This window comes from Rattus norvegicus, chromosome 15 (genome assembly GCF_021556685.1).
Source record: "Rattus norvegicus strain SHRSP/BbbUtx chromosome 15, alternate assembly SHRSP_T2T, whole genome shotgun sequence".
Taxonomy (NCBI): domain Eukaryota; kingdom Metazoa; phylum Chordata; class Mammalia; order Rodentia; family Muridae; genus Rattus; species Rattus norvegicus.
In genome coordinates, this window is record NC_141548.1 from 81,485,120 (window position 1) to 81,509,393 (window position 24,274).

Sequence of the window (24,274 nt, forward strand, 5' to 3'; positions counted from 1 at the left end):
AAACCAATTTATATTCACACCAGATCTGGAAAAGGGGCAAAGTCAGTGATTATCATTTTTCCATAATGATAGCAAGTGCTTTACTTACCTCCTTAATATCAGACTTGGAAAGCATGCCACAGTACGGTCTCCAATTCCTCTTTATTATCCCCACAACTCTACCTGTAGGCCTCAACATTTTTTCACTTACAGCAGTCTTAAGCTGAAATATAAAAATAAAAATCTTCAGTTATATTTCTTCTATGTAAAATGAAGTCATTTTTCTTCCAAATTAGGACATGCATATCGACACTAATACATTCAGGTAGCAAATGATGACATGAAATTCAGAACCTTTATGCTCCAAAGTTCTAGACACAAGCATACCGACTGAACAATGCTAACTGTTTCATGATAATACAGCCCTTCATAATTGGCGTCAAGATGTTCATAGCTGAATGAATGGGCCAGAACTCAGTGTTTTCAAATTCAATGGGAGGATTTACTAACAAAACACTGTCTAGAAATTATGAGACTAAGATTTAGTACCACTTTACACTAATAGATATATGTAGTTAATAATTAGTTAACTATGTAGTTATTATGGAGAATGTTATGTTATATGTAATCCATTACAAACTAAATATATCTTTATCAGTTCTATCTTATCTCAAGTTAAAAAGTCAAATTAAAAATGTTAACCACTAAAAATAGCCCCTATAATATCAGACCTCTAACAATTCCCGCGGCTTGTATTTGCAAGAATAATGTTAGAGTCAGACTTCAGGAAACTGACTGGAACTAATGAAAGCAACAGCTACACAGGCTACATCTGTGCTATCCTCAACCAATGGAAGACTAAACAACACACAAGAAATAACTCATTCTTCCCAATAAATATATTAGTAGAAACAGGATAATTAGGCATGTCTAAATACAAAGATCCAGAAATATATTTGCAAAAAATGTTCAGAAAATTCTACATTTCTATTACTTATTATTAATTTGGATATATGCATAATGTAACAGACTTCCATTTGATTCAGAGTTTTAAATACTTAAACTCACTTTAGTAAAATGTCATTAAAAGAGCAAAAGTTTTTGTAGTTAGAACAGAAATCAACTATGTACATAACTTGTAATAAAATTAAAAGTACAGAACTTGGGAGAGATGGCTCAGTAGTTAAGGGTATTGGCTGCTCACAAATGTCAGTAATTCCAATTCTAGGAGACCTGATGGTCTTTTCTGGCTTCTGCAGGCAATGCACACACATGTTGCAGATACACATACATATAAAAATGAATAAAACTTTAAAAAATCCAGAACAGTGGTTCTATTCAATACATATTTAAAAATGGCATGCTGAACAATACAAGACAAAACCAAGACTTGCTTTCTCTCATACCAGGAGTTCTCTCTCCTCATCTTTCTCCACATCATCTTCATTTTGACCTTCATCATGTAAAACCACAGAAGATGGTGCCACCCACTGACTCTTGGGCAATAGTTCCACAGCCACAATATCTTCATGAATAGCTCTGTTTAGATGTTTAAGTCCTTGTATAAGTATCTGTGTAAAACAATAAATGGCATGCGTTGACATATAGATTTAATGAAAATAATGAAAGTTATCTAATAGAAGGCTATAGTCTAACTATTGTATATAATATCTCTTTCTCTACGTTTTTTCCTTCTATTTTAAAATAATCATCTGAGTTGGGCTTGCTGTATAAATGTGAATGCTAAACAAACTTCGTTGATCTGAATTTCATCTCTGAGCCCATGGTGGAAGGAGAGAAATGACTTCTGAAAGATGTCCTTTATTTCTCCATACTCCCAATTCACTCTCTACATCATATATACACATTAGCCATTCCAAAATTAAAAATACTACTCTTCATTACATAATCTTAATTTTTAAATTTTACTGAGAAAAACAGTTCAGGAAGTATATGGGTTTTGTTTATGACTCCACCATAAACAATGGCTATAAACAGTTGAGAAGACCAAACTATTAAATCTGAGCATCTTGGTTGGTAAAAATGAAAACACAACTTTCATAGATTGGGCTGAAGACTAGCTGAAATGCTCCAAAGTTTGACAAACTTGATCAATAGTAGAAGGCTGGTTGCTACCTGCGATCATATTGTTTCTGAAGCACTCTTTTTGTTGTGCTAATAGTATTTATTGAAAGTAGATAAATAAAACAGAAATATCTCGGTTTATGATATTTGATGGTTCTATTTAAAAGTGAGTTAATAGAAACTTCTGAAACAATTGGTCTCATGAAAAGTCATTACTATACGAGTGATTATTCCTTTCTGACCAATAGAAACAGCAGGTAAGCCTGAAAAGTGGCTGTGTCATAATGTGTTACCTGCAAGCATGCAGATCTGAATTTAAGCCCACAGACCACATACAATTCTGGGTATGGTGGTCCCCGCCTGCCATTCAGTCCTAAGCAGGTAGAGACAGCAGCATCTCTGGAGCTAACTGGACAAACAGTCTAGCCTAACTGGTAACCCGTAAGTCAAAAGGAAAGAGGCCACACTTCTAAGGCTATCAACTGAGGCTGTCCTCTGTTCTCTACACCCACATGTACACACATGAACTAAAAATAAAAGTGAAAGCCAGGCAACAGTAACAAATATCTTTATCCCAGCATTAGGAAGGCAGAGGCAGACAAATTTTTGTGAGTTCAAAGCCAGCCTGGTCTACAAAGGGAGCTCCAGGACAGCCAGGTCTGCATAGAGAAACCCTGTTTTTTAAAAGATCAAAACATAAAATAAAATAAAATGTAGAGCAAACTTAAATTCTCAAACAAAAATTTTAATCAGTTCAAGGTATTTTAGTGTCTAAAGAATTTTCAGAGGGGCCATAAGATGGCTCAGTAGTAAATCTTGGCTTGGACTAGTTCAATTCCTGTGACCTGCTCTTTGGAAAGAGAACAAAACTACAATACGAACTGTTTTTTGGCATCTACACATTATGTACAAGCATGTACATGCACATGTACACACAGTAAAGAATATCTTATGCAATGTATGAAAGAATCACCTGTCAATAAAATGCTGCTGGCCTATCAGCTTAGGCAGGAAACAGGGGGGTGGAAGTTCCAGCATAGAAAGGATTCTGGGATAAAGTCAGGTGGAGAAGAGAGATTCACTCTAAAACACTGATGAAGACAGATGTATGAAATCGAGGCAAGATAACCAACCATGGGGCAGCACACAGAATAGAATAACCAAGTTAATTAAGTTACAAACTAGTGGGAACAAGCCAAAGTTTTAGGCCTAGGCATTTATTCAAATTAAGTCTCAGAGTGGTTGTTTCAAAGAACCTAGACGTAGATGGGTAAAAAGACCCTCGGTAACGAATGGCACACTGAATGTGGGGCACAGAGACTGAGAAGTCCTGGGTAGAAAGAGGTTTCCTAGCCAGTTCAGGATGGGAAACCACAGAGAGGCCTAGCGTAGCTCCTTTAGAGCCCCTATGGTCCAACAAGGCTGGTGGGCTGCCTAGTACTTAAACAGGGCCTGTTAATAGCTGGCTTAGTAGACTCATGCCAGAGCCGCACAGCAAACTCTCCAGCAAGTCCAAACACTCTGGGGGGAGACCCCAGTTTCCTGGGCCAGTCACTGCAGCAGAGGTTGGCAGACACCTCGGAGAAGCCGGCATGTGGCTCAGAGTGGTGAGACTGTCCCTCTCTGTCTGGGAGGTTCGGGCCTTTAAGGCTTGGCCTGCACACCACCAGAGAATGGCTGAAGCCAATGAAAGCCAGTCCCAAATTGAGAAAACCTTCTGAACAGGTACAATATGTACTAAAATATGCCTAGGTACTAAAGAAAGAGAAAGAATCTGGTTACAGACAAAATAAGTAGTTTAATAAGTTATAGAAAAATAAGTAGTTTAAAAATAAGAAAATTAAGTCCTTAAGGTGAGACTAAAAGAAAATTACAATTTTATATATCCTTTTTAAGAAAGACCAGAATAGGGGTTGGGGATTTAGCTCAGTGGTAGAGCGCTTGCCTAGGAAGCGCAAGGCCCTGGGTTCGGTCCCCAGCTCCGAAAAAAAGAACCAAAAAAAAAAAAAGACAGACCAGAATAAAACCCTTCACTAAGGAAAGGCCTGAAAGATGGAATGCTAGGTGACAAGCCATAGAGAAGAGCTTAAGAGGATCTGAACCAATAGTAGAAAAGGAGTTCCAGATGAGAAAAATTCAAAGGCTTGAGGAATTTAAATGCCAACCCACAGAGATACAACATGCTGAATTAAACATCCAAACTCTGCTACTGTAGAGCAGTGTCATACAATAGCTCATGTTTCGTTTTGTACAGTGTGGAGAATATATACACATGTTAATACACCATCCAGTTGACACCTAGTCAGCATCTGATGGGCTCTGTCATAAGTTCTAAGGGATGATTCTCAGATTGCACATTTATTAGAGACCGTGGCTATCTTGGAGATGCCTTTGCAGATTAAAGCAGACGATGCTCAAGCACAGGTTAGCATTATAATACAACACTCTTTTAGACATTATGACATAAGAAATGTTATGGATATATTGTACAATCCCACAGGTGAAATCATTGTGGAGATCTAACAGGACTTTGGAGACAAGCTCATAAAACAGAAGGGGGACATGGAATCTCCCAAAGATGAATTCAATAATGCTTTATTGACTTTAAAGTTTTTAAATATTAATGAGACAGATAGCACAGTTGCCAAAAAGCACTAGATTTTGAAAGGACTGAATTAGATCAGCATAAATATGTGATAACCTCAGAATGCAAATCAGGAAATGAGTTGGTGTCAACATAAACATATACAAGTGATACACAAGTATATACCACAGTTGCATTGGGGAGGAGATTTTGCCTTTGTTTCAACAGGAGAGAAAACACTGTTGATTCCATTCAAATTGATAAAATAAGATTTGGCAGGGGAAGAACCCCTGAAGATCCTGATGACAGACAAAAAACGAAATCAAGAAGAACAAAACAGGTAAAGTACATGCTGATCCCTTCACGTGGCACAGCTCTGAAACTGGTTGAGAGATGAAACTGTTTCCAACTAGAACTTCAGCTATGCATGGTCAATAAATCTTATTGGCTACAGAATTCTCAAGACTTAACATCCCACCCTTTTAAATGGCATGGATAAAAATTTTATTATGAGTTGGTTATACAATCCAAACTAACGTATAGAGAAAGACAGGGGGCCTTACCATCTCAAACAGAGAGCCAGGAGTCTTTGTTAACTGAATTGTGCACATTGCACAGTCCACGCATATGTTATTACAGAAACGTGTATTACTTGTTTATGTTTACACCAATGAAGTCAAGGTAGCCCTGACAAGATTCACTCTCAGGGATGCTGAGACGCTGAGGGATATTTACTCCAGCATCCTGCCTGATCCTACCTCAGACTGCCTCAATACTGTTCCCTTAACCTTCTGCATCCAGGACAGCTTCAATGAAAGTTGGCCCAACATCACTACGACTGTTGTTGTCAGGACATCAGAAAGTGGACATCAAATGCTACAGCTAGTTTTTTTTTTTTTTTTTTTTTTTTGGTTCTTTTTTTCGGAGCTGGGGACCGAACCCAGGGCCTTGAGCTTCCTAGGCAAGCGCTCTACCACTGAGCTAAATCCCCAACCCCACAGCTAGTTTTTTTAAGACTGACCAATGTACCAATTTTTTGGAGGGGCTCCCAAAGGGAAACAATGCCCCAAATCAGCAAGAAGTAATTTTAAGAGAGCGACATCCCATTCACAAAAGGTGGGGTGAATGACAGATGTTTGCTGTTTACGGGCATGTGGGTTACGTCACGGGCAGGAAGAAAACAAGAGAGGAGAGGTTAGACTCAGGGATTTCTCTCTTTTCTTTCCTCTGTCCTTCTTTAGCTAATGGTAAGGGGAAGAGGGATAGAAGGGATGAAAAGAAAAAAGGGAGGTATATAGGAATAACAGGATAAAAGGGTAGATTATTGAATCTATTCTTAGGCCAAAGAACAGCAACCAGCCAAGTATTTTTACATTTGGTATACATTTTGTACACTGATACAAAATTAAGATTACATCTTGTTGGAGTTGGGGATTTAGCTCAGTGGTAGAGCGCTTGCCTAGCAAGCGCAAGGCCCTGGGTTCGGTCCCCAGCTCCGAAAAAAGATTACATCTTGTTACAACACACTATGTACAGGCTCCAATTCTTGCTTTAGATATTGTTCCTATGTAACTCTTATAACTGTAATGTTAAGTTCTAGTCCTTTTGAAATCTGCTATTACAAACTGCTAAGGATTAAGAAATGCAAGTTAGTAGTTAGACAAACTCGTGGCCATATTAGATACTATTCTAGTTAATTCTAGTAAGAGGTTTTCGAAGTTGAACAGATAGTAAATAGTTAGAAACAGGCAATTCAGATATAGTCCATGCTTCAATGCTGACAGAACACTGTCCAAACTGGACCGATGAGAACAGGGAAGTCAACTGCTGAGCTTTGCCAAGGCAGGGTACACAGTCCTTTCTATTCCCGCTTCACAAAAAGGCCATCAGATATTCTGGGTCAGAAGGCTCAAGATCAATGCTCCAACGTTACAGAAAAATTCAGTGACCAAGCCAGGCAGCCAGCTTTCTCTATTATTTCTACAGTTTTGGAAGCTGACTGCCTGTACTTCCTGTACTCAGGTAACATTTATTCCTTCACAGGGCTCTGACAGGGTTGAAGACTAGCTAGTCTTATAATTAAGCTTCAATTGTTTAGGACTGTTTTAGATCTTTCTTCAAAAGTTATCAAATACAAATGGACTAGCATTGGGAATACAATCTCATCTGACAGTTTTCATAATTGTTATTATTGTATATGGTTCATTATTGCATACAGTTTATTACTATAAAGAAAAGGCCTTTCATTGAACTACAAGAGGAGATGTAGAGACTCTCTTGTGCAATATGCAGATGTATCTGTCACATGTCAATAATGCTGTTGGTCTATTAGCTTAGACAGGAAATAGGGAAATGGAAGTTCCAAAACAGAGAAAGAGGATTTTGGGACAGAGTGGGACACGTGGGAGATTCACCCGACTCTGGAGAAAACAGTCTCATAAACCTGAGGAGAGGTAACTAACCATGTGGAAGCCATAGAATAATCTAAATAGGATAAGTTACAAGGTCATCAGAGAATAAGAAAAGGTTATGGCATATGAATTTATTAATAAATAATTACTCTTAGAGCTGCTATTTCTGGGAACAAAGAGACAGGGTAGAAAAGCTTACAGTTATACACAACAATATAATTTTTTAAAAATTTCAAAAGGCATTTATTTACATACTTACCTCTTTTTCATCTTCTTTGTCTCCATGAATCCACACTGTAGCTTCTAAGTAATTTTCCCTGCTAGCTCTGAATGTTCCTTGAAGGTATGAACCAGATTTTATGCCTTGTTGGAGCTTGCTTAAAGGAAGATGCTCTGAAAATATTATTTTCCCACTTTCTATTTCATTCTATGAAATAAGCAAATCAAGTCTGTTTATATAAGACACTGTTTCTACAAGTATCATACAACTTAAAAATCTACATTATAACATATACAATTGAATTTAAACAGAGCAGTTTTCCAGGCTACTGCTATCTAAAATTACTGTAAAGAAAGTGGTATCTTTTTACTAATGTTCAACACGGTCGTCATTAAGCACGAATTCTCTTGAACTGTTGAAATGTGCATAATGGATTTTATATTTAAATTACATTTAACTAGTAACTAGTTATTAGAGTACGCCAAAATATATATTCCAAAAGGCCAGTCTGGCTTATAGCTTAGAAAAGAGAGCATTCTTTTAGTTTTGTAAAGTAGTTAGTTAAAGACAAACAGGACGGAAGAAAAACTGTTTAAAGATACATGTATCATGTCATATTAGATAGATAACTACTTCTGTAACAACAGCTGTCACTGTAATCAGGTAAGAAACACTCCTATCACTTGAGTCATGTTTATTTATTTTTTGGTAGTGGTAGATAAATGCTTCAAAATGTATTTGTAAGAATGGTGCTGGCACATGGCTTCAATCTCAGTACTCAGGAGGCAGAGGCAGTAGGATCTTCTCTTCGATTTTGAGGCCAGCCTGACCTACAGAGCAACTTCCAGGACAGCCATGGCCACAGAGATAAACCTTGTGTCAAAAACCAAAACAAAAAAAAGTGCACAGAAGTTCACTGAGACTTTGGGTTTGGGTTTGATTAACTGGGTCTGCATAGTTTTTGTCTGTGAGTTCTTATGATCAATAGTCATCTACATTTACCATAGCTACAGGCCAAACAACAAGACGAGAATTTTATGAATGCTTCCGATTATACTTCATTCACCTCTCTAATAATGGTATAGTTATTACTAAGTGTGTGTGTGTGTGTGTGTGTGTGTGTGTGTGTGTGTGTTTAAGTAAATCAGTTTGATTTCTCCTGTGGTCTTTCTCAAACTCTCTGTTATGTAACTCTGTACTTCTCTCTCAGCCTCCAATCTTTGCACTGATACAGTATGGTATCTTATGCTGCCATTAGAACAGTCTTATGAATAAATTGCCTTATGATCACAGCTCTCTGCTCTCCAACTCACTCTTATATACCCTTTATTTCTGTTAGTCTGACATTTAACATAGAGAGCTCAATCCTATTGTCTTACTTCATAGTAGACCTTTACTTAGGTCATTACTAAAACTGAAAACTTACAGACCAACAGAATGAATTCTAGCTTCCCATAATAAGACCCGCCCTGTAATATTAAGTATTTCCTTATGACTCCCTTCCCCCTCTTTCAGGCTTCAATGTTGTATGCATGGTTGGCTACTCTTTATCAAACTACTAAATTATTCACAAATGAACCATGAATTCATTTGTTTTTAATTCAACACACAGGGATGCTATGTGTCAAGTGCAATTTTAAGAAGTCAATTAATTCAGCAATGACAGTTCAACTAGCAAATCACAATTATCTTGTTTATAACCTAACTCTGTTCCTATTCTAGTTTACTGGCATGTTCTAAATTTTAAATATGGTAACTATATATAACCTAATATCCCAAGTTGGCTACTTTTATATTTTCATCTTTTCAAAACAGAACATACTGAAACATACCATCTCATCAGACAAACAAGCAAGACGATCTATAAGTTCAGGGTTAGCAGTCAGGCTCTTTACATATTCTTCACCTGAAAAATAAGTTACTATTTTTAAATTCGAGTGCCTAGGCATTTTATCTGGGCATGAGAAAACCTGGATGATCTTGTTTTGAAAGTACACCTGCCATTTTAATAAACAAAACAAAAACTATGTGATCATGACTGAAACAGAGCAATGGGTCCAGCACATAAGAATTTTTACTAGTCAACTGCAAATAATGAGGAAAAACCTAACAGACACTATCTACAACCTGCTTACTTATTAGGTCACTGAGAAATTGAAATGTACAAAGACTGACTGCTCAGCAGTCAGAACCCTTTGCAGAGGATGTTTTCAGTTTCGAGCACCCTCATGGTGGCTCACAGCTATTCCTCATTCCAGGTCCAGGGTTTCCAACACCTGCTTCTGATTTCTACATATAGGTAGGCAAAAAAAATCACTCACATTAAAAGTTAAAAACCATTTGTTTCAAATGTAAAAAGAGCACATGAAATCACAGGGACAATGAAATCGGGGGTCATGTGAACATTTGGCCTGAACCTAATGCAAACACACACAAAAGCATCTACATTCAGACCTACATGTGAAAGCTGGTATTCCTTCTTCTGCAGCCTTTTCTTTGTTCTTCTTGTCGTTTGTTATAAGGATAACTTGTAGCTGATTTTCTGCTGACATCTTTAGATGTTCATTGTACCACTTTGCTGCTACTCGAATGGCTCTGTCATTTCTGTCATTGGCATTCTCCCCCTGTTCTTGCTCTATGTAGGTTTCTCTAAATGTAAAAAAAGATCGAAAACACAAAATAAAAGTTAGCCAGTAATGTAAAAACTTCTGCGACATAAATGTTCACCAGTCACTAAGGGGAAACGTTAGTGGTGTACATGTTTTACTTGAATTTACATGCTCATGTTCCAGAGAACAATTCTCTTGAGATCCTTTTCAAGTTTTCAAGACAATTTTCTTGAGAAGAAATTTGTGTTATTAATGGGAAATACAGAGGGTCAAAGTTTCATTTCATGGAAAGAAAATATGAAGCCCTGAATTTATTCTTTAAATTGGGGTGTTAATTATAGGGTGGGAACAATTAACAGAACTTTGGAGACTATGTAATAAAACTTCACTCAACAAACCATGGAATAGCAGCAATCACTAAGGTTTGTATTATGGACTAGAATATTCATGATCATGTGATTCAATGGTTCATCAATAGATAATCCACGTATATCATCCATGGTTAACTCTAAATACACAACAAAGGCTTGCAGAACCAACAAGGCTATCACTCCCAAACATAAAAGTGCACTTACATGCATCTTTAGGTCTGTTCTTCAAAGCCACTATTTTTTGACATGGCTTTAGTCCCTCCTATTAACTACCTACTAGTGCTCTCACAGGTATCCCACCTGTTGACACTGCAACATATCTGTGCCTCTACAAATGTGTTGGCCACATTCATAACTATTCTGGTGAATTGTCCACTGTTTACAAATCTGATAAACCTAAGCTTATCAATAAATGATATAGTCATAAAATTTAAAGTTGGTTCAACATAATGGATTTAAGTAATAAAATCTAAGTAAGATTTGTTTTGTGTCCTAAAAGTCTTCCAATTAGTCCCTATATTGCTAAAATCTATTCAAAGCACTTGAAATAAAAACCTTGTTAGGAATCTGAACATGTTCAATACAATCCTGGTGTTCTGGTCCTAGAAACCAACTGATACATTATTTCTGGAGTTTAAGGAGGTATAATGAACAAACAGCCCAGAGGCCCACATGCTAGCTCTCTGTCTGTCTATCTGTCGCTCTCCCCCAACCCCTCTCACTAGGGGTGTGTGTGTGTGTGTGTGTGTGTGTGTGTGTGTGTGTGAGAGAGAGAGAGAGAGAGAGAGCACAGAGTTCCTACATTCGTTCCAAAATGTAAGAAAGGGATACACATGACAAGATCTAGAAACATTCTGGTTCATTAAACTTGGAACTAATAGGTGAATGCTATTTGTGCACTTGCTAAGCACCTACAATGTATAAAATATTTTCATACAATAAAATACTACTCAGTTCAAAATGTTAATAATGTCAAAGTTGAAAAGTGACCTTAAGTATCATAGATACACATTATATATTATTTATAATAGGCAGTCTATATGTTCTGAGAGTACACATTGAGTTCAAAGGTCATGAACCTGAATATGAAAACTATTTTTAGATATCCAATTTCAACAAATCAGATGTACGACATTAACTTAAACTTTAAAGCTTATTAATCGTAAATTTGTATTTTTTATGTTTTTTTTCTTTTTACAAATTTCCACATTTTTAATCCTATATCCATTACTCACATAGCCTAGATGATTCTTATCTCCAAACAATCTATCATTCAACTCAATATACACAACTTAAAGGGAGTATTTCAGAAGTCAAAGGACTATTAAAGCCACTAGATCCTGGTTTAGCATGTGACCTCGCTAACACTGACCTTAGCTGAGGCCTAGGTAGCACTGTCTTCCACACAGCTAGGTGACAACCAGACAGCACAGGAAGCTACTGTCTTAGATAAATTACTCTCCGGAAATTTGATTTTAAATTTAGGTAACCCTATGGTTTTGTGATACTTACTTATGGTGCTCGTTAGTGAACGTATAGAAATGCTTCTCCTGGTTATTCGTCACATCCCTGATTCGCTTATATATGGGGGCACTCCGGTTTCTCACTTCCTGCAGGACTGTCTGAAGCACAATTACGTTCCTGATAGCAGGGTCCTCAAGAACATCAATCTTAAAAACAAAAGCAAAGATGTTAGTTTTCCCCGAGTTCAGTTATAGCTTGTCTCCGTCAAGCCTAAATTCTGGTCACAGTTTAAAACACTGACTCTCGGTTAGGCCAAAGTGTCAAAAGCGACAAAAACTGCTCGGCCCTGTAGGCACGAGACGAGAAAGCACCCGTAAACGGACCGCCAGAGTTTGCAATATCAAAGCTATTAATACATAAATTATGCTGGCCCACACAGTTTTTGTTCGTAGGCACTTACAAGCTGCCTGGGGGTCGCAATCTGGAGACCACAGAAGCCCAGGTCCCCGGCTTCCAGGCACTTATAATCTAAAGTAGAAGAGACACCAGGGGTTAGAAAATTAACGTGTCTAAAAGTACGACTCCAAGAACCGAAAACTACAAGTAAATGAAGCAAAGTTAGGGAAAGGTACCCGGGCCTGGAGAGCTGGAAGCGAGGGTGGCCAAAGAACTTGCCTCTCCATCCCGAGACCCGCCTCCCTTCCCGCCACGCCCCCTCGTCACCACGCGGCCCGGCATCCACGCACCTGGTGCAGCAGCACATTGGTGTCCGGCAGGAGGTAGTGCGGCCATGGGCAGAGGCTGCTCGCCTGGTCCCGGGGCTGCAGCTCCAGGGCCGGGCCCGCGTGCGCCGCGCCACAGGCCGAGCAAGCCGGCGTGCCGCAGCCGATGTCATCCCGCAGGTAGTGCTCGCGCACGATCTTCACCACGCCGCCCGCGCGGGTCTTCTTTAAGAATGTTTTGGACTTGAGCATCTCGTCTCGCGGCGTGGAACCCCGACAAGAGCGGAATCCCGACCGCTCCAAAACTCTGACGGAAAAAGCGTCAGATAAGAAGCGGAGGCGCTTCCATTCGCATTTCCGCCTCTTCCCGCGAGTTGTTAGTTTCACGTCTCGCGAGAAGACAGTGACGCGCGTAAGTTCCCTGATGGTCGTGACGATTGGGCGAATGCTTGTCATTTCCGCCCACAGGTGGGCGGGGCTTTACTCTGGACTGCAGCTCCCAGCCTGCACCGCTTCCGACTGACTTCCGGGAGAGGGTGAGCTTGGTACCTGCGCGCCCTAGGTTCTTCGGATTTCTTCTGGGGCAGGGCGGGTGGTTGTCTTGGTGACCGCTCCTAACGGTCCGGTAACCCCGAGATACTTGTTGAGGGGTTGCAGCCTGAGCTGCTGACTGAAGACGCCATTGGTTCTTCCAAGTGTCCAGGTGAAGCTGGTTCTAGCCTTATATGCGGAGTTACTGACGCTTGAGAGGTAGCTTCCAGAAGTCTGTTTTCCTTTCTTTCACGCCGGGTGCAAAGATGCTAAAATGCATCAAGTTTAGAATTAATAGATTTCTTAGCCAAAGAGGGAGAGAAAGAAGCCGGTCCTTGGTGCTTTGTAACTCACACGAGGATTTGGTTTTTGTTTCACCTTTTTTTCCACTCCTTCCCTTTAAAAAGGAAAGAGACGGATTGTACTGTAGCTCTTCCTGTTCCTCCCACTACACACACACACACACACACACACACACACACACACACCCCTGTAGCTCTTCCTGTTCCTCCCACTACACACACACACACACACACACACACACACACACACACACCCCTGTAGCTCTTCCTGTTCCTCCCACTACACACACACACACACACACACACACACACCCTCCTTCCTCCGCGTTCCTTTCAGAAACACTGAAATAGCTATTTTACTGGAACTATTTTACTAAATCTCATAATATCTAAACAAGTGAGTTACTAAAATTCTTGTGAAAGCTAAAATGTGCTTTTTAGAATATTGGAGTTTTTACTCGGGTTACTTAAAAATGCTTTTGTCGCTCTGTGAACCTGTTTTCAAATTTTTCAGTGATGCCTTACGTGTAGAAATAAAACCTGGCATGCAAGCGTTGATGTCTCCTCTGCTCTTGCTTTATATATCCTCCAGGGACATAGAAACCTTTCCCTGTGTATGTCCAGACCCTTCCAGATTTAAATACTACTTCTATGAAAACTTAAACACTGACAAAAACCAACCTCCTTCAGTTTGGATACTTGGTATTATAGGGCTTTATCCTTTCTCTTTTATACAACTTTATTTACCTCTGAAGATTCTTGCCCCAAAACACACACACACACACACACACACACACACACACACACCCCAAACAGGTAAGTTTCTGATAGGATTTAGTGAATCTGTTTGATTTGAGCAGTAGTTCATAGTATTAATCTGGCTTAGATTTGGAACCTTCTAATGCCTAATGATCTATGCAATCTTTGGTGTCTCGTTAATGTGCTATATGCCCTGTAGTAGGTTTTTTGTATATTTAACTGTTTCTTTTTATTCAACAGAAGATTGATTCAAATAATGTCTCGAAAAATTGCCAAGGAATCAAAAAAAGTTAATATCTCTAGTTCTCTGGAATCTGAAGATATTAGTTTAGAAACAACCATTCACACAGATGATGTTTCCTCATCAGAAGAGCGAGAGGGTAAAGTCAAAATCACCAGGCAGTTAATCGAAAGAAAAGAGATACTTCATAATATTCAGTTACTGAAAATCGAGCTATCCCAAAAAAATATGATGATTGACAACTTAAAAATGGATTATCTTACAAAGGTAAGATCAGATGCAAATCTGTTATTTAACACAGCTTATTATCTTTAAACCTAAAAAAAAAAAAAAAAGGCTGGCATATAGGCTGGGTATGGTTGCACATGACTCTAATCCTTGGAAGCAGAGGCAGGTGGATCTCTGTGAATTCTAGGCCAGCCTAATCAGGCCTGTGTAAAGGGATTCTGTCTCAAGAAATAAATAAATGAAAATAAATTTTTAAAAGGTATATATCAGTTGGAACTTAAATGGTACACTGCATATTCCTTTTTGAATACTGCCCTTTTATACTTCACATATTGATGGGGTGTTTTAAATGTATGATTGAGTAACTTTGGAAGGCTCAATTTTTAAAGTGTGGTATTAGTGGAATATGTGTTTTCTTAGGAGTTATTTATAGCCATGTTTTTGTAGCCAAGTTTTCTGCTTCACCAAATGTGATGTGACTGACTGGTTTTATAGGAAGAGTCAAAATCCTAAGTGTGTTGTGGAATCTGAGTTGTCCTTTCTTTAGAAGTCTGACTCCCTTGTTACCTTCCTACACAGTTACTGTGTCTGAGAGTTACTGTATCATAGAAGTCAGACTTAAGTGGCCATGCTCTTTGCCAAGTGTGTCATCCGTTAGCAAAGATGAGCTAGTTGGTGTATTTTACTAGTCAAGAAATAGTGACTGACTTCCGGACACATGTCTGCAGTGTCACTGCCTCTGTTCCTGAGGCAGTTACTTGTTTCTCACAGTGAACTTCCCCGCCTTACTCTCCATCTTAGCCCCTCCCACAGGAGCCTCTGTCCAGTAGCACGTTTTTGTTCTCATTATACTTCCACTTGTTAACTTGGTCTTCTATTGTAGTTCTATGCTACTTAATATGCTGTGCATATGAAGGTACCTCAGCGTTTTTCTACTGGAAGATACTATATTTATTTTGGGCCAGTGAGATAGTTTGGTGGGTAAAACTGCTTAACCATAGAGACCCGGGGACCTGAGTTCCATCTCTGGGATGTATAGGGGAAGAAGAGAAAACTCAGGAGAGTTACCATGGCATGCACACACACACACACACACACACACACACACACACACACACACACACTGGAGAGAGAGCTAGGCAGTTAACAGTACTTACTAGTCTTACCATACAACCTGGGTTCAAATTTCAGAATGCACAGTGTCAGGGGATTCAACACTGTTTTCTTGCCACCGAGGGCACCAGACCCAAATATACATATGTGCAGGCAAAGCATTCAAACTCATAAAAGTTAATAAATCCTAAAATAAAGTATGGTTTAAATTTTTATTATTTATTAGTTGGGAGAAGCCTAGGCTCAAACACAGGGTTTTCAGCCTGCTAAGCAAGTGCTCCGGCTGTGAGGAGAATACATGAGGGAGAAAGAACAGTGACTTAATGGGGCCCTCCAAACCCTCAGAAAGAGTCTTCACATTAATGGCTGGGCCAGCAGAGCACATTAGGCTTGAAGCTTTTCTGTCTTGCCTTGTGTGTTTGAGCTGCTGAAACAAAGACTTTAGGAACAGGAGTTTGTTTTCACAGTGTGGAGGGGAGATATCCAGGGGTGGGTACGGCCTGTGAGCTCTTCATCCATTCTGGGTCTTCTACCTCTTGCTCGCCCTCACCTGGCCGACAGGTAGCTAGTTTTCTCCATCTGTCCTTTTCATTAGGGCAGCCGCTCCTGTCCTGGGCACACTGTCTGTGTAACCTAAGCATTCCCCAGATGGCCTCCCCCAAACCCCTATCACATTGATGATAAGTTACCACATAGGGAAGTAGAGATGAGAGAATACAGACACTTAAGAAGCACACAGTACATGTTAGCAGTTCTCAACTGAAATAGTAATGTCATTTGTCATCCCTTTGCATACCAAAGTATGCATGGACACACACCCACAAACACATATAGACCTACCGCTTTATTTTACCTCTCTTGCTCTTAACGTTTGTTTTGTGTTCTGAGAGCACACGTACTGGAGAGCACACGTAAAGCACATACAGAGTTGAAGAGCTCTTGTCGGAGTTGGTTCCCTCTCATCTGTCTATTCCATTTTTGGAAACTTCAAATCTGACTTCTATGTGTGCATCATTCTCCCTCCTCCATCCTCTCTCCAGTGCCTCCAGTGTATCTCCTCCCCCCAAAATTTAGGGCTTCTTAGCAAGATATTCTGAACTGTGTAACAGTAATCCTTAACGCAGAGGTAAGCAAGGGCCGTGTAACGGAGTGGCAGCCCATTCAGCAGAAGGACCTTTCTGTCTGGTACTAGAAGCATAGCCGCCTAACCCTTGAGGTGAGGACACAGACCTAGGGAGAACCTGTCTCCACCAGGTCCCCATCGAAACGTGTCCTTGTACCCACAGATAAATAAGTGTGGCTTTCAGCCCTTATCGAACAGGCTTTGTTTTGCAGCAAACCACAATTAGTCAAAATGCAGAAAACTGCTGACCCTGGGGAGTCCAGCCAACTGATAGATTTATGACGCAACCCTGCATATCTAAGGCTCAGGGAACATCTTGGAAGAGGAGGATGGAAATATTTTAAGGCCATATCTGCTGGGTCTTTCCTTCCACCATACAGGTTTCGGGGATCTAACTTAGGTCTTCGAGATTGGCAGGAAGCAGTTACCTACCAAGCCATCTCGCCAGCGCACATTTGTTAGTGTCTTTTAATAGACTGTAGGGACCCTGAGTGCAAAAACATACTTGTATTTTGTTACTCCTGGATTCTAGTACTTGGAAGAGTGTCTCACACATAGTAAGTCCTCCACTGTTAAACCTCATTTTTGTCCACTTAGATGAAGCCTCTGGAATGAGCATTACAGACTTTGACAAGAATAGTTCCACTGGAATAGTATAGGACTAATGTATACTGAAGCTTTACTCTGATAGATAGCAGGGAAATGGTATTACAGCCTAGGAGTATTGTGGTCAAGGCTGTGTTGTTGTTTTGTGTGTTGGAGGCAGGATGTATTTGCTCAATGGTAAAGAGGATCCAGGACAGAGGGAGCTTGCTGTAAGAGGAATGCTGTTGTTAAACTCATCTACTTTTTAGTGAAGAAAAAAGAACTGTCTGGATTGAAAGGAAGGGAAAGGAATGAGTAGACTAGCACAGGACAAAGTGCATAGGGGTTTACAGAAAGCACAGGATATTAGGGAACTGTAAGATTTATTTCAGCCAAGCCATGTGTTGTTTCCAGTTAGTCACAAAAGACCTTGTTGGCAAAGATCTCTGGGAGTGTACTCTGCCACAGTTAGAAGTTTTTACAAAGACAGTGACTTGAAAGTGGTATACTTTTGTTACACACTTTAAAGGTCAGATAAAGGAAGATGTGGACGTTTGTGAAATATCAGGAAAGGAAATTGGTGAGGAAACATAATAGTCCAGACAAGCATGTCAAGAGAGTCCTTTTCTTCTTCCTAGTTCAGAAACTGTGAGCTTAGTGAATTGAGCAGTTACTCATTTCGTTCTGGATGGTTTTGTTTTCCTCTCCATGGCAGTCACTGGGGGATATGCAGTGCTCGGGCTAACTCGTGGCTTACCAATGTGAGCAGGATGCTGGCATGCAGGTCCTGTCAGAGTGAGCCTTGTGTGTCAATTGGGGAGAAGCTCTGTAATGGCAGCCTGGCAAAGACATCTAGAAGGCGGTGCTTCAGCCAGAGTTTTTGTGACTTCTGCTCTGTTTTCGGTGCTTTTGTTGTTGTTGTTGTTGTTGTTGTTGTTGTTGTTGTTGTTGTTGTTATGCTAATTGAAAGCTGAACTTAGAACTTACTAGGTTCTCTCTGTTCAGGTTGAAGAGCTGGAGGAAAAACTTAATGATGCCCTTCACCAGAAGCAGCTGCTAACTTTGAGATTAGACAATCAATTGACTATTCAACAGAAAGACGCCAAGTAAGACTTGTTTTTCACAGAAACCTAACATCTATTTGTCAATTAAAGTAATTTTATTCTTGTTTATGCATTTTGCTATAGGCTGTAATAGAGAAATTTTAAATTAGATATGCTTATTTTCACATGTAGACCACCAAAGGGCAGGCTGCTTTATAACAGCATACAAAATGCATAGTTAAAATTTAACATTCATTCAACAAATAGTAGCTGAATAAGCAGCCGATAGATTACTAAAGGAGCTTTCTAAATTGAGCGCAACTTCTATGGAGACAGACTTTTTCTTCATTCATTCTGTAAAACATTCTGGATTACCCCAGCTATTGGATTTACTGTTTTGGTTTTTTTTTTTTAATACAATTAGTATGCCTATGTCAGGTATGTGTATACTTATCAAGTGGAAATTAAACCTGGCGTAGTGACACAGATATGTAATTCCAGCACTGGGTAGGTGGTGATCAAGGGTTGAAGGTCATCCTTGGCTACATAGTGAGTTGGAGGCTAACTCTGGCTCAGTCAGGCCTTATCTGAAACAAACAGGAAGAACTAAAATACTGCTTACTCTCAAGTGTACCTATCCCAATTATACTTATGCAGTTTGTTTGTTTTTCTGAGGCAGGGTTTCTTTGTGTAACCCGACTACTCAGGAACTAGCTCTGTAGACAAGGCTAGCCTGGAAGTCACAGAGGGAGGCCTATCTCTGCCTCCCAAGTGCTGGAGTTAAGGGCATGCACCATCACTATCCAGCACACTCACATTTAAAATTCAAAATGACATAAACAGTGACATTTTAGTAGAAAACAAATTGTATTGTTTCTAGAATAAATTCATGGGAAAGGCTCAGTAAAAGTGAGTGTCCAAAATGAATGAATGATTGAATGAATGTCTGGTAGCTCTTTTTTTTATTCCCAGCACTTGGGATGCAGAGGCATGCAGACCTCTATGAGCCAAGTCTAGTCCACAGAGGGAGTTTCAAGCCATCCAGAGCTACATAGCAAGACTTGTCTGGAAATTAGTAAAATAAATAAATAAGTCAATAGAAAATCAGGAGAGGCAAGATAGGTTTAAAGACTAAGCAAAAACATATCCACAGATATGATAACATACCCAATTCTCCTCAGATTTTTGTAGTCTCTAGGCTGGGGAAGTGGCTCAGTTAAAATGCTTGCCAGCCAACCTGAGTTTGAATGCTCAGTGAAAGCTGAGGGTGGTGGTAGCTTCCTGAAAACCCAGCTCAGTGAGGGTGAAGGCAAACAGATCCCAGGAGCTCACTGGTCAGAAAGTCTAACCTAGAGAGCACCTCTGGGTTCAGCACATGCCCCTGTTTATAAAGGAAGGGGAAGAAACAACTGAGAAGGACACTCTAGAGTAAGCTTCTGGTCTCCGCACCGCCAGGATGGCTCAGACATACCTTCAGGGCTCAGTGTTTCTGTGGTAAAGAGACGCAGTATCCGGATGAAAGAGGAGTGGAAATTACTAACAAGGCTCCAAAGCCGGCATACAAGACTTTAGAACTTTAGCGCAGAGGTTGTGAACGTTCCTAATGCTCTGACCATTTGATATAGTTCCTCATGTTGTGGTGACCCCCAGTCAAAGAATTGCTGCTTCATGACTGAGATTTTGCTGCTGTTATGAATTGTAATGTAAAATCTGTGTTTCCAATAGTCTTGGGCAACCTCTGTGAAAAGGTCATTCAGTGCTCCAAAGGAGTCGTGACCCCTTTGTCATTTGTATTTTTAAGTTATTACCTAAGAATGTTGATTCTCCAATAATTTGTGACTGTACGTTTACTAATTTGTGTGGATTTGCTACTTCATGTTTACCTAGATATATAAATCAGCACTGATGGTAGCCAAGAATACTGTGTAGAACTCTGAGAAAGGTCTCAGTGACTTAAAAGCTTGCCATAAATTCTCTTAACATAGAAAATATCAAGAACTAATGAAACAAGAAATGGAGACCATTTTGTTGAGACAGAAGCAACTGGAAGAGACAAATCATCAGCTAAGAGAAAAGGCTGGCGATGTCCGTCGGAATCTTCGAGACTTGGAGCTAACGGAAGAGCAGTATGAGAAGCTAAAATCTTTTCCTGAAGATCAGCTTTCTATTCCTGAATTTGTCTCTGTAAGTATCGTGCGTCACCTGGACAAAACTCCAAATAGATACAGGGTAGTAACACATAATGTAATCTTAGTCCTCAGGATGTGCAGATAGGGTCTATGGAGTGAGTTGGAGGCCATTTCTGTTTCAGAAAAACAAAAACAGTAAGTAAAGAGACCAAAACCACAGCTCCATCTGTTCCCAGACTAAAATTGGCTTAGCATTTTTATAGAGGCATTCTTCCTACATCCGTTTTTATGTTTATGTTTTAAGTTGGCACACAAAGGAATTCATTGCCTTTTGGTGCGTATGTGACATGTGTGTGTTGTTCCTCATCCTCCTGTCCCTGACACCCCGACTCCTGACCTCCTCCAGGCTGGTTGCTCCCTCCCATGAGTAATTGATCCCTCCTCCTTTCACACCTAATCAGTTGCTCTCTCTAGATCCCATCTGCTGGAGAATTCCTCCCTCTTATTACCCCATTCCTAGGTTCACAGTGCCATTGAATTTTAAATTAGGTTCCACATAGAGAAGACACACTTGTCTTTCTGAGTCTGGCTCGATGAAGGAGGGAGGTGGGGAAAGCAGATGTATGTAGGATAAGAACACTAAAATAAAAGAAAGGGAAAGATGAAGCACTGTTATGGGGGAAAACAAGTAAGATAGAAAAAAGGTTTCTCAATTATGAAGAAGTTAAAAAATAGCTAAGCCTAAGAAGGGTTGGAAAGATACAAGTATTTTAAGCAGTGTGTAGTCAGTGGAGCATGAAAATAAAAGGAGATATGGAGGAAACATGGGGGAAAAGATCTTATGGGAAAAAATAATATATATATACACACACACATACATATTAGTATATATATACTAATGAAAATTAAAACTTAGATACATATTTTTAGAATTCAAAAATAATTTTTCGTACTGTAAAGCAAACAACCAAACCAAACAAATAAAAACGTCTTAAAGATGCACCAAAAAGGGGTGGGGGAATCACACTAGGACAAAAGAGTAAAAACGAAAAGGATGCTGGGTGGCCCAAGCCTTAAACCCAGAGCAGGCAGATCTCTGAGTTCAAGGCCAGTCTGATCTATAAAGCGTGAGTTCCAGGACAGCCAGGGCTACACAAAGAAGCCCAACAACAACAAAGAACAAACAAAAAGGATGAAGTGTTGGAGTCGGCTTGCTGGGCCCTGGGAAGTTGGAGAGTGCCAGGTCCATCTATGGAGACACAATTACTCACGTGGACTCCAGGCTTTCCTGTGGCTGATGCTGAGTGGGACACTATTAGACACATGCCAGGTGCCTCCTGCTTTACTTGGTAGATTTTCTTTGTATGCCATAGGCCTCTGCTGGCCATACTTTGCACTTTTTAGGAAGCAGTTTCTCTCAGTCTCCCTAGACACAGCCGATCTTACCCTCTGGTGTGGTTCATGTTCTAGATGGAAATGTCTCCCAAGGGTGTTAGTGTGGCCACAGTAGGCCTGTGTAGGTAGAGAACCTGCCTTTGTACTTGCCTGACCTGCAGAGACTGATCCTGTTGGAGGGTATCAGCTTCACTGCTGGACCTTCAGAGTTCCTGGGCTCTGTAATAGTGAATGGGACATCAGTGGCTTCCACAGTTGAGTGATGTATCCACTGACATCAGGCCAGAGCTGTGAAGTCTAGGTCCTGGCCATTGACGGCAAGATTGTGTTTCTCTGAGCTCTTCTCTTTCTGCCCATCCTTTCCTCTGATCAGTTTCCTCTCACCCTGCTGTCCACTACTGCCTGCCCTCTTGGGCTTTTCCTCCTCATGGTGTTGTGGCAGATAAAACTGAGACTCCCTGGCCAGTGAGTGGTTTTTGAAGTTCTTAGGCCCATAGGGTAGTTCAGTTTGTACAGTGGGTCCTGTCTCAAGATGACTGCTACTTGCCACACTTAGTCATGTAGCAAGACAACAATGAGATTCCCCTCTGCTGACACACTGCTATAGGAATGAGTGTCCCACTAAAACCCTTAATTTGATTTGTGGTTCTTGATGGCTTTGGGCTTACCCTGAGGGTAGGACTGCTGACATTTATTTGGTGTAACTTTTGGAAGCCACTTTTAGTCATCTTCCCTCTCCTGCTAGAGAGCGGTTAGGGTGAAGCTATATTTAGCTTGTGCCTGTTATATATACATGCTGGTGTATGTGCACATAGGTGTGCATGCAGTAGAGGCCACACGATAGCCTCTGCTTAGTATTACTTAGGCATAATCTTGTTATTTATTTAGTCATTCATTCATTCATTCATTCATTCATTCATTTTTGAGACAGAGCTTGCCAATTAATTAGGCTAGCGAAGCCCAGATATTTGCCTGCCCTGCCTTCCAGCACTGGGATAATAACCATGTTCCACCACACCTGGCTTTGTTCTGTGGGGTTTGGGTATTGAACTCTAGTTGTCCTCCTCCTGGCTGACACGTGACCAATTGCTATCTCCCCAGCCTCTCAGCTCACTTCTTGGCAATTCATACTCTTTTTCTCTTTCAAGTATTCTTTTATTTCCTTTGTGGATTTCCAAACCCTTTCTCTCTTTGAGGTAGTCTTGATTGTCTTACTCTGACTCTCCTTCTCTGGATCATCCAGGGACAAGTTTAGGCTTACCTTACCCTAACGTATTGCTTTTGAAACACCCATTGATAACATTTATTTGACCCTCATAAAAATGGAGAGTATATTTAAGTCCAGAATTTCAGTGTCTCCATAACCTGCAAAATTAGTTCTTTTATAGTGTTTTACAACAGTCTCAAAGAGAGGAACTATGAGGATGAGGCAGATTAGTATTGTCTGGAATTAGTTAGGGCTAGTGGAATGTTTATGATTATTGGGGGGGTAATGATGGGGCAGAGTCTTGGTGTAGATCAATTCAGAATCTAGTTTTCTTAAGCAAACTTGTACTTAGGCTTAATCTTTGGTGTGAGTCTCAGGTCAGTTCAGTATCAGCAACCCTTTCTAGCCTAAAGAGCTTTTGTTTGTATGGCCATATCTGTTTACAGGGCAATATTTGAAACTAAGCCTGAAGGAAACAGATTAAGCACAAGAAGGGCTGGGTGTGATGGTGCTCTAACAGTGCTTGTCCCAGCTACTGGAAAGGCTGAGGCAGGAGGATGTCTTGAACTCAAAGGTTCAAGGTGGCCAGCTTCAGCAATGAAGCAAGACCTCCTCTAAAAACAAATAAACAAATAAAGTCAAAATTAGATAAAATATCTATTTGCTTTATAAGTCCCAGTGTCATCATCATCATATATCTCGTATAGAGAATGACTGAGAATTAAATTGAACAAGATAATACTTAATATTACTATGAAAATGCTTTTTATTTTGTGAAAATTCTAGAAGAATTGAGAACAATGAACAGGGTAAGGGCTAGAAATGGCCAAAGCCCTCACTGACAACTGTTGCTTTTTTTATGTTAAGTATGATTTTACCCTGAGAGCCTTCCTTTTCTCCTCATTTATAAAAGCTAATAATATAGCTCTCTGTTGTAAAGATTAACTGAGTATGTAAAACATATGTTAAATGCCTAGCACACTGTAAATGCGGAATACTACCTACTCTCTACTACCTACTCTCTGCTACCTACTCTCTGCTACCTACTGTCTTGCTGGCATGGTAGTTGTTCTTGATTCTCAGTGGCTCAAAGTTTCTGGATCAGTGACCAAATTATATGGTAGCTTTTTGTCCAGCTTTTGATTTAAATGGGTATACTGGCTAGTTTTGTGT

At 40.1% G+C, this 24,274-nt stretch overlaps 2 protein-coding genes across 26 annotated transcripts in view; one reads left to right on the plus strand and one right to left on the minus strand.

The window, feature by feature from the left end:
* Dis3 (DIS3 exosome endoribonuclease and 3'-5' exoribonuclease) overlaps positions 1–12,783 on the minus strand; it is a 29,924-nt gene extending 17,141 nt beyond the window's left edge. Inside the window, exons 1-8 of one of the 2 annotated variants that reach the window (XM_087585836.1) lie at positions 12,356–12,416; positions 12,184–12,251; positions 11,772–11,929; positions 9,738–9,928; positions 9,112–9,185; positions 7,319–7,486; positions 1,386–1,550; positions 89–202 (exon numbers count right to left, since the gene is read on the minus strand). In XM_087585836.1, coding sequence (XP_087441962.1) covers positions 89–202; positions 1,386–1,550; positions 7,319–7,486; positions 9,112–9,185; positions 9,738–9,831 — 615 coding nt within the window. In that variant the 5' untranslated portion in view covers positions 9,832–9,928; positions 11,772–11,929; positions 12,184–12,251; positions 12,356–12,416. Of the gene's footprint in view, positions 1–88; positions 203–1,385; positions 1,551–7,318; positions 7,487–9,111; positions 9,186–9,737; positions 9,929–11,771; positions 11,930–12,183; positions 12,252–12,355; positions 12,417–12,469 lie in introns of those variants that run through there. The other variant, NM_001127483.1, reaches the window with a different exon arrangement.
* The window catches only part of Pibf1 (progesterone immunomodulatory binding factor 1), a 170,005-nt gene continuing 158,190 nt past the window's right edge, over positions 12,460–24,274 (plus strand). For 8 of the 24 annotated variants that reach the window (XR_015638043.1, XR_015638046.1, XR_015638050.1 and 5 more), the window contains exons 1-4: positions 12,963–13,148; positions 14,278–14,545; positions 18,333–18,433; positions 20,356–20,554. Coding sequence is in view for 13 of the 24 variants with exons in the window: in XM_087585837.1 (XP_087441963.1) it covers positions 14,294–14,545; positions 18,333–18,433; positions 20,356–20,554 (552 nt within the window). In the remaining 11 variants the exon portion in view is untranslated. 24 annotated transcript variants of the gene reach the window in all.